We start from the raw sequence: 10,705 nt of genomic DNA on the forward strand, positions 1-10,705 counted from the left end.
CTGGCCGCCCCACTCGTGTCAAGAGAACCGAAATCGCCAGGAGAGCCGAAGATGGCTGATTCAGCCAACACTGAATGAATGTGATTTTGTAATGTTAAAGTGTATCTGAGAGCATATTGCGGTAATTTAATACCAATAGCCATAATTAGTCAAATTTTACGAAAATGCAACGTGAAAGTTTATGCAAAGTTGGATTGTGTGGGCTCTGGATTAAAGCAAGGGCAAACTAGCGATCATAAATTTTGAAAGTATTCATAGCAAACACATTCCACCATGAAATAGTGATTTGTCCCTTTCATTGAGGGCGCGTGCAAGTCGTGAGAAGAACTGAAACCCTTGAAATTGAAAAGTACATTTTTAAGCTCCTTGAAAAATCTGGAACTGGTTTCTTTTTTTTTATCCTTCAGTGTTTTTGGCATATGATGTTTAATGTTTACTATGGCAACTACTTTCTATGGTCCGTAATAAGTCACAAAGCATACTGCCACGCATGCTTCTTTTGCTAATAATTAAATTTACCCGGTTGATTACATGCATTACCTCTACCTTCTGCAAGCCACGTCCCAATGTCTAGAAACCATCCACATCACTTCAGAATATTCCAGCTGATGAGCAAGCACACGTTATCAGTTGAGTTTATTAGGGAAATAAAGAGGCTACCAGTGATAACGTTCGAAAGTTCTAATCCACATGCATATCTCTAGGTGCTCTTTAATGGAGATCAGACTATTGAAGGGTGGTGCTCTCTACGCCGCTATCAGAGTACAGCGTGTATCGATGGTGGTTTGACGCTTCGTTTTGTAGTCGCAAGTTGACCTGAATGAAAATTTAACAATGATTGCGATATGATGTGAATGGTGAGCTTATATTCGTCTTGAGGCAAGGTCGTCTCTGTTTGATATACTGGTTTTCCACGAGGTATTGTAATATTGTGAAATACGAACGCACATATTTAATACGCCATTATTGTAGTTCTTCCAGCACTCCCTAATTCTCCACCCATGTCTGTAGTCTTTCCTTTACTATCTGCACCACAAGCCTGTAAACTACTGATGTCACTGTTATTGGACGGTAGTTGTGCATATCGGCTTTGTCCCCCTTTCTATGCTCATCAGGCTTAGTTTCCACCTATTGGGAGCTTCACCATTCATTATTGCTTTGCTCGCTGCCTCTCTTAATGTTTGCTTAGAGTTTGGTCCTAGTTTCTTCAATAGCATGCTTGGGATGTCATCAGGGCCTGTTTATCTACTATTAGGAACTCTTTTCTCTGCACTTTCATGCTCTTAGGTACACTCTTTTCTCTGCCCTTCCCACTCTCAGGATGGATGGATGGATGGATGGATGGATGGATGGATGGATGGATGGATGGATGGATGGATGGATGGATGGATGGATGGATGGATGGATGGATGGATGGATGGATAGATGGGTGGATCCGGCTGTGGTCTTTATATAGGGTGCTGGCTCGCGCCACCCAACCATAAAGTTAAGTACCACCACGGTGCGTTTAAACATTGAACCTCACTCACGGCTCGATTGTAGCCACCAATTAGATAGTCTCCTCCTGATTATTTCTACCCGTTTAAAATTTATTTTGCCTTTATTGTCCCAAAACCCCAATGCTTTAGAAAAGTCGGAACCTTTAGCTTCTACTATAAGGCGGAGCGCTTTACAGAACATAATCAAATGTTCAGCCGTTTCCTCCTCCTTTCCAAACGCACTACATACCGTGTCTGTGCCCTCGTATTTTGCTCGGTACGCCTTAGTCCGCAATACTGCCGTTCTAGCCTGGAAGAGCAGAGAATTACCCCGAGAGTCATCGTAGATGTTGTCTGTATGGATGAATGAATGGATTGATATGGCTGTAGCCTTTAGATCGGGCGGTGGCCAACGCCACTAAGCGGTAATACTTAGTGAACCAAAAAGTGGATTTATTTTTCTCTTTTAAATAGTAAAACTGAGGGCTTGTACTTTGCAGTGAATTTAAGGGTTCATTCTCACCCATGCCTTCACTCTTAAAAAAGAGCGAGTAAAAAGGGTGTCTTTTTGTCCCACAACAATCATCGTCATCTATATTGCGTTCCATCCTAGCGCTATCACCCCGCGCCCGGTACATTCCGGTCACGATCGACATGCCCATTATCAGGGTTACATTGCCTTCTCGATAGGAAAGTGGCCAGCGCCGAGTTTTAAAGAAAGGAACCGCACGCAAGCCGGATGAAGATTATTGTTGTGGGACAAAAAGAAACCATTTTTACTCGACATTTTTTAGAGTGTTCACTTTAACCACCAATCACATAACCACTTTTTAGTTTATTCTACCAAATTAAAGTCTATTTTACCCTCCCTGTCCCTAAAGCCCAGTGCTTTCAAAAACTCTGCGCCATCACCCTGAACTATAGAGTGAAGCCCTTTACAGAACATTATCCAGTGTTCTGCAATTTCCTCCTCCTCTTCACACGCACTGCATACCAAGTCTACCCCTTCGTATTTGCCCGATATGTCGTGGTTCACAATCTTCCTATCCTCACCTCAAACAGTAGAGAACTACCCCGAGTATTATCGTAGATCCTTTCCTTGGCAATTTCCTGCTTAGAAGTTCGATAGATCTCTAGTGTGGACTTCTTAATCATGCCGATTCTCTACATATCAGTCTCAGCTTCCTCTAACTTCTTTTCACCCGATAATTCTTTTTGGTTTGGCCAACTGCCGTTTTCTAACTATTTACCCATAAATTTTGTGGTTCGCTTACTCTATTTTGTATCGACATTCTTCATGTACAAGTAGCTGAAAACCTTCCTTGCCCAGCGCTCCTCCTAAATTTCTCTCAATCACTTTTAAGCGTTATCTTGCTGCTAGCTTTCCTGCCCTCAAGTGATGTCCATCCCATATCACCTTGTACTCCCTGATTTGGTGTATTTCCGTGAGCTCCTAAGGCAAGACTACCTGCTCCACGTTGCTTAATTTCCAATCTTGCTTGAACTTCAGTTCTCATGCACAAGACCCCATTGCCAAACAGCAGCTCAGAAACCATGAACCCTTTCTATATTCCTCTCAGAACATCATACCCATTGCCGTTCCGCAGTGCCGTGTTTTTCATCACTGCTACAATCCTGTTTCCTTTAGCCAACCCTTATATTTCGTGTTCCCTTAGGTACTCGGTCCCATTGCTTATCCGTACGCCCAGATATTTGTGTTTATCTGTAATTTCTGGCGTTACTTCCTGTTTTCTAAGTTCATTAGCTTCATTATCATGAAAAATTATGAACGCCCATTTTCCTTATTGAAACTGAAATCTAATCTATCTCCCTCATTATCGAAGATGACCATCAATCTCTGCAAATTTTTCTTGTTGTCAGCCATTAGGATTAAATCATCTACGTCAATCGATGCTGGTAGTGCCTGCTCAATGAGTTTTCCTTGTTTTACGAAAGAGAGGTGGAAGCCAAGTCAACTTCTCTATAATTTGGCATCTAATCCTTGTAGGTACATCATGAACAACAAGGGTGACAGAGGATACCCCTGCCTAAGCCCCTGTTTTACCACTGCGGGCTTGGTTGCTTGTTTTTCCCACTTTATAACTACCTTGTTACCTTTATAGATATCATTTAAAAGATCAGTACCTCAATCTTCTACACCTGGTCTGTCCAGTATGCCCAACAAGTCCTCTTGAACCATGCTATCGTATGCTCCCTTGATGTCTCAAAATCCTAGCCACAGGGGCCTGTGTTCATTTTCTGCCATTTCAATGCACTGTGTCAGAGAGAACAGATTGTCTTCCCACCTCCTGTGTTTCCGAAACCCATTCTGTAGTTCTTCCAGCACCCCCTCACTCTCTATTCATGCCTGCAGTCTTTCCTTTATAATCTGCATCACCAGCCTGTAGACCACTGATGTCACTGTTACACGATGGCAGTTGTTAATGTCAGCTTTGCCCCCTTTCCTTTACGGATCATGCTCATCCTGCTACGTTTTTATCCATTGGAGACTTCACCATCGATTATTGTTTTGCTCACTGCCTCTCTTAAAGTCTGCTTAGACTTGGTACCCAATGTCTTTATCAGCATAACTGTAATTCCATCTGGGCCTGTTGATGTACTACTAGGAACCCTCTTCTCAGCCCTTTCCTACTCTAGTTGTGAAAATGGAGCCATTGCACAACTTGATTCGTCCTTGTCTATTGAGGTGCATAAGCCACCTCTCTGTTGAAAATTTTCTGTCACCCTTCTTCCCATATATTGAATAGCTTCGGCTCCTTCTAGCATAGCACATTGAGCTGTAGTCACAAACCTGTGTTCTAGGCTCGTCTCATTTCTTAAGAAATATAGATGGTTCAAAAATTTCACAGCTGCCTTATTATCCTTTTTATGTACTTCTGCTAGTCACAGAGACAACTTCCTTCTAATTATTTCATAAATCAAAAGGAATGCTTCCCTTCTACAGCTTAGAAAGATGTCCCATTTTTTTTCAACATCATCTGTCGGTTCACCCCGCTGCTTAGCATGCCTGTGTTCCCTAGAGACTAACTGACGTTTTGCTATAGCTCTCTTAACTTCCTCATCCCACCAACTCTTGGGTTTGTGTCTTCTTTTTCGAGGTGACTGGTCACGTTCCTTACCAAGCTCTAGCTCAAACAGTATAATTATATTCGTGTATGTCCACACTGTTTTGTTATCCTCAGTGATTACTTTCTCAATTTATTTAGTACCTATTTCTAGTTGCCTTTCTGAATAAAAATTTTCCTGTTGTTGCTCATCTTGTCTCCTTCCTACTTTCACTGCTCTTATATAAAACTTAGCTCGATACGTTTGTGATCACTACCCAGATTTCTGGTGTAACATTCATCCATGTGCAATCCCCTGAGCCTATCATACGTCCTATGTGACATCAGTGCGTAATCTACTGTCGACGTCGGCCTTTCTACCTCCGATGTTATTTGCCCTTCACACTTCACAGTACTGTTGCAAATGATGAATCATGCCTTTCACACATATCCATGATGATTTTGTCTGTTGGGTGGGTATAACCATCTATATCTTGTCTGTGCGCATTCATATCTCTAGTATAATTATCTCGCACTTCCCTCCAATCTTCTCGTGTCATTTGATATACACTCCACCATTGCCTGGTTTTCCTCTCTGGCCTTTGTTCCCGTCCACAAGTACACCGAAACAAGGAGTGTCATTTGAATTGCCACTTTCCCTTTTCGCCATAAATGTTCCTTGCACTGCTGCTTGACCCTTTGCCAGTCGGTACTTTTATTAATCAATGCTTCAATACCAATACCCCCATTTCTGCTGCCTTCTGTTCTATTACAAAATTCCCACGCGTAGTCCGGAATGTTAGGAGGTTGTTCCATGTTCCTAAGATGTGTTTCTACAAAAATGCATACCACCGGCCTCTCCTCCCTTAGCTGTTCTTCTATCGTTTCCCACTTCAGCCTGTTCCTGCCACCCTGCATGTTAATATACCCTATGTGTGAGTTGGCTCGGCCCTCGTGGCTACGTCTATTTCTGCCCCGAACTCTACCTACCTTAGCCATTGGTGCCACTTTGGAATCGTATCTGTCCATACCACCTGTCAAAGAGTCTCCCTGGTTGCTTTCCTCGTTACTAGCTATCCTGCACCCCAAATGGCCCGCGTGCCCCCCCCCCCCCCCCGAAAGCTACCTCGCGCCCTGCAAGCCGCCAACCCACCTCATGACCTAGCCACCCATCAAAGTGAATTGTGTCTTGTTGAAAACCACCCCACCTATGCACCTCTCTGTTCATTTACACAACTTCACCCCACCTATGCACCTCTCTGTTCATTTACACAACCTCAAAGCCTTTCTCTCGACTCATCCGCCATATACCTTGGTTTGCGTTGCAACCACTGTTTGCAGGTTGCTGTCACATACCAGTACCTCCGGCATCGTTCATTAATACCTGTACCTGAGGAGAAGAGGCGTGTATGTCATCGATTCCTTTCGCCAGCGTAGTCACTAGTCCTGCAGTATCTTCATTTAGGACAACATTTAGACAGCCTCAAATTATCACGAGGTTTCGTTCATCAGCAGTATTAGGTTTGGATCTCGCTTGCCTCATGACTGCTTCCAGCTTGCGTCCTGGGAACGTCCCTACTGCAACCCTCTTGTCACCTCTTACGGCCTCTCTATTGCTTCTGCGCATCGATTTAAGTTCGAGTCCCCGGCGATTATCACATGGTGTGACTTTTCAGCTGGAGCGTCCTGCACCTTGGGGTTACTTGCACCTGCGACGCCAGCTGCTTTTTCAACCGGCTGAACCTGTTTTTTTCAAACTTGTTTTCTCTTCCTTCTACGCCGTTCTGGTTGCCGGTTCTCTATTGTTCTCTCCGTCGGCCGCTTTTTTGCGGACCTTTGCTAGTGCCTCTTCGCTGGATTTCAGCCTTTTTCCCATAGCCATCGTTTTCTCTTGCTCTGTCGCAAACGCAGTCTCCAGCTCGGCGATTCTCATCAATAGCTCACTCTAGGCAACCATCAATTTTTTTATTTCAGCCTCGACCTCACATTTCCTACACTTGGCGTCAGCCTACTCTCCATTCACTTCTGCCCTTGGGCACCTTTTCAAACCCACCCCGCATCCTCAACATTTTACAGTCTTTAACCATGTCTTTCACACACACACAAACTAGTAAATACCTGGTGACCGACCCCCGAAAAAGCCGTAAAACGTAGTAAATGCTACAAAGATTTTAATTGCTGCTTAATAATTATAAAGGCAAGCTAAAAACACGCAAAACCACTTATCTGCGCAGTCAATTGGGAGCGCTGAAAAAAACTTCGCCATCCCCCGTGCCAGTACATGCCTGGGTTGCTGTAGTAGTTGGATGGATGGATGGATGGATGGATGGATGGATGGATGGATGGATGGATGGATGGATGGATGGATGAATGGATGGATGGATGGATGGATGTGCAGCGGGCGATGACGCCGGTGATCATGATAATTTTATTTGTGTGCGCATACCAATTCGTATGCCGAGGCGCACGGCGCAGACGCGGCCAACAAGCCCTACGTTATCTCCGGAGGGCCGCGGAAGATACGCAGCCACGCCCCTTTTGGTTGTCGCTTTCGAAGCCTGATTTTCTTTGAAAATAAACTAGTCTTATCCCACACTTCAGGGAGTGTAGGTTCCTTCTTTTCGCGCCTCCGTGGAGCGAGCACGCTACAAAGTGGTGACCCGGACGTGTGGAAAAACAGCAGCCATGTCAGACGAGGAAGGCACTTTAAGCTCACCCACAACCAACGCCTCGGAGTTAAAGCTTCCTCATTTCTGTCCCGAAAACCCCAGGGTGTGGTTCAGCCAAATCGAGGCCCGCTTCGAGCTTCGACGCATCACATCGCAGCAGTCGAATTACCTGAACGTCGTTTCAGCACTGCCACCTAACATCGCTGACGCTGTAGACGATGTGCTCCCCTCCACTCCATCGGAGAAGCCCAACGACGAATTAAAGAGCACCGTCCTGAAACGTCTTGAGGTGTCCGAACAGAGCAGGCTTCAACAACTCCTGTCTCATGAAGAGCTCGGTGACCATTGTTCCTCACAACTACTCCATCGAATGCGTCAGCTGCTGGGCCAACAAGCGTCAGAGGAGCGTCAACATCCATTGCTTCGCGAGTTGTTTTTGCAGAGACTGCCACAGTCAACACGGATGATACTCGCTGGCTCGAATGACGTGACTGTCGAATGTCTGGCTTAACTCGCCGATCACATCACCGACTGCACTGAGCCACCAAAAATGTCTATTGCTGCAACCCGAACATGCAGACAGGTTAGGTCGCTTAGAGCACAGAGTTGACCGAGTGGCTGCAGCAGTTGAAAACGTCACCCTGTCCAACAAACACCGGCCTGCACGGCATCGTTCGCCGTCCCGTGCTTGAAGCCCGCAGCACCGCGGGCACACAAGCGAGGCAGAGCAGAACATCTGCTGGTACCACCGTCGTTTTAGAGAGCAAGCCACTCGCTGCACCCATCCATGCTCGTGGACGGGAAACGCACTGGCCAGTCGCTAACGGCGGAAATCGACACGGGCCATCGTTCAAGCCGGCTCTTCTTTGTTGTCGACCGCACCACCGGAACATGCCTCCTTGTCGATACCGGAGCGGAGCTATCTATTCTACCAGCAGCAGCTCAACATCGCCGGGGCGGCAAGTCCGTTTCGAGCCTAATAGCAGTCAATAATACTGCTATTGCACCATATGGAGTCCAGTCATAGACAATATACATCGGACTCAGGCGTACATACCGATGGCTCTTCGTTGTGGCTGACGTTAGAATTGCCATCCTGGGAGCGGACTTCCTGAGCCACTTCAATCTTGACGTCAGCGTTCGTGGTCGTCGTCTCAAGAATAATGTCACTTCGCTCGCTGTTATCGGACTGGTCTGACCTGTCCTCATGCGGCATTTGCACTTTCAACCCACAGTCGAACTTTCAAAAGATTCTGGCTGAATTTCCTAAAATCACCAGACCTCGGAACACCGAACTGCCAATCAAACATAAGGTGACACATCACATTGTCACCACCGGACCGCCCGTCACCACTAGACCTAGGAGACTCGCTGGACAAAGACACGAAGTCGCCCACCATGAGTTCGACCACATGCTCCAACTCGGCATTATTCGACCTTCTTCCAGCAACTGGTCTTCCGCGCTGCACATGGTGCCAAAACAAGAGTCTGGTGACTGGCGGCCTTGTGGTGATTATCGGGCACACAATGTTGTGACAACGGCAGACCAATATCCTCTCCCCCACATCCATGATTTCAGCGCTCGCCTCGCGGGAACGACCATTTTCACTAAGCTGGATCTGATGGCCGCTTATACCCAGATTCCAGTAGAACCAAGCGACATCCCAAAGACGGCCTTGTCAACGCCTTTCGGCCTCTTTGAATTTGTTCTTATGCCGTACGGACTGAAAAACGCGGCACAAACTTTCCAGCGTTTCATGAATGAGGTCACTCGCGGACTGCTCTTTGTTTTGTCTACTTAGACAACATTTTGGTCGCCAGCAAAACACCGGAGGAGCATGAATATCACCTGCGCCTCCTCTTCAAGCGTCTTGACGAGCACGGTCTGGTTTTGAAGCCCCAAGAGTGCATCTTTGGTGTTGAAGCACTAGATTTCCTAGGTCATCGAATCAGCCCGCAAGGCATCTTGCCGCTTGAATTACGGGTGCAAGCAGTCAGGGAATTCCCCACGCCTACCTCTTTCCGCAAGTTGCGCGAGTTTCTCGGGCTAATCAACTTCCATAGGCGCTTCATCTCATCCTGTGCACACATTCTACAGCCGCTGACTGACTTGCTGCGCCGGGACGGCAAGAAAACGCCCGAGTTTCACTGGTCAGCGGAGCTCGAAAAAGCCTTCAAGGACGCGAAAACTCAGCTTGCCTCCGCCACACTTCTGATGCACCCACTTTCCGACGCGCCAACGCGGCTCATGGTTGACGCTTCAACGACGTCAGGGGGAGCAGTGTTGCAAAAATACGACGGCAAGGACTGGAAACCGATAGCTTTCTTTTCTAAACGTCTGAAACAGGCGGAAGTGCGCTTCAGCACCTTTGGAAGAGAGATGCTGGCCATTCATTCCTCCGTAAAGCATTTTCGTTTCTTACTAGAAGGCCGCATTTTCTACATTTTAATGGACCACAAGCCGCTGACGTATGCGTTCAAGAACAACAATTCCTCAAACTCGGAAAGAAAACTGCACCAACTTTTTTTCATTTCCGAATTTTCCACAGACATCCGCCATATAGCGGGGAGTGAAAACCAAGCAGCCGACGCACTCTCCCATACCGACATCGTTTGAGCGTCCGTCGGCTTTGAGACATTAGCTGCCGCCCAGCGGGAAGACCCAGAGCTAACCGAGATGAGGCAGAATCCACTGTCACTGGTGCTCGAAGAGATCCCGCTACCATACACAACGACTATGATCCCATGCGACACATCGCAGAAATCTCCAAGACCCTTCGTTTCCGTCCAGTTTCGGCGTGCAGTGTTTGACAGCCTTCACGACCTCAGCCACCCTGGAATCCGCGCGACGCAGAGGCTCGTCACTGACCGCTTTGTGTGGCCCGGAATTAACGCCGACGTTCGACGCTGGGCGAAGCAGTGCCGAACATGTCAAGCAGTCAAGGTGACTCGTTACACGCGCACAGCATTCCAAACATGTTTCGACCACGTGCACTTGGGCTTGGTGGGACCTCTTCCTCCTACCCAGGGTTACAGATATCTGCTCACTTGTGTCGACCGCTACTCACGGTGGCCCGAGGCGACGCCGATTCTGGACATCCCAGCGGGGATCGTCGCACAGGCGTTTGTTGCCACATGGGTTTCACGCTATGGCTGCCCACTGCGCATAACGACCGATCATGGATGACAATTGCAGAGCAACGTATTCTCTGCGCTGGCAAGGCTTCTGGGAACACGGCTCCAGTACACCACGGCTTACCATCCAGCGAGCAATGGAATGGTGGAGCGGCTACACCGTCAACTGAAGGCATCTTTAACGGCCAAATTGGATAGAGAGCACTGGGTGGAGAAGCTCCCTCTCGTTCTTCTGGGCCTGCGAACGGCGATAAAAGAAGACCTCGGATTCTGTGCAGCAGAAATGCTGTACGGCTCTACAATCCGACTACCGGGAGAATTCTTCGGTGAGAAACAAAGCGCTACGCCGACGCCTTCA

General features: G+C 47.2%; 2 protein-coding genes across 2 annotated transcripts; both read left to right on the plus strand.

The window, feature by feature from the left end:
• The first annotated feature begins 7,228 nt into the window (after positions 1-7,228).
• On the plus strand, positions 7,229-7,723 carry LOC142775557 (uncharacterized). The gene has a single exon (XM_075877013.1). The coding sequence runs from the start codon at positions 7,229-7,231 to the stop codon at positions 7,721-7,723; it is 495 nt and encodes a 164-aa protein (XP_075733128.1).
• Positions 7,724-9,889: 2,166 nt separating this feature from the next.
• Positions 9,890-10,399, plus strand: LOC142775558 (protein NYNRIN-like). The gene has a single exon (XM_075877014.1). The coding sequence runs from the start codon at positions 9,890-9,892 to the stop codon at positions 10,397-10,399; it is 510 nt and encodes a 169-aa protein (XP_075733129.1).
• Positions 10,400-10,705: the final 306 nt, after the last annotated feature.

This window comes from Rhipicephalus microplus, chromosome X (assembly GCF_043290135.1).
Source record: "Rhipicephalus microplus isolate Deutch F79 chromosome X, USDA_Rmic, whole genome shotgun sequence".
Classification (NCBI taxonomy): Eukaryota; Metazoa; Arthropoda; class Arachnida; order Ixodida; family Ixodidae; genus Rhipicephalus; species Rhipicephalus microplus.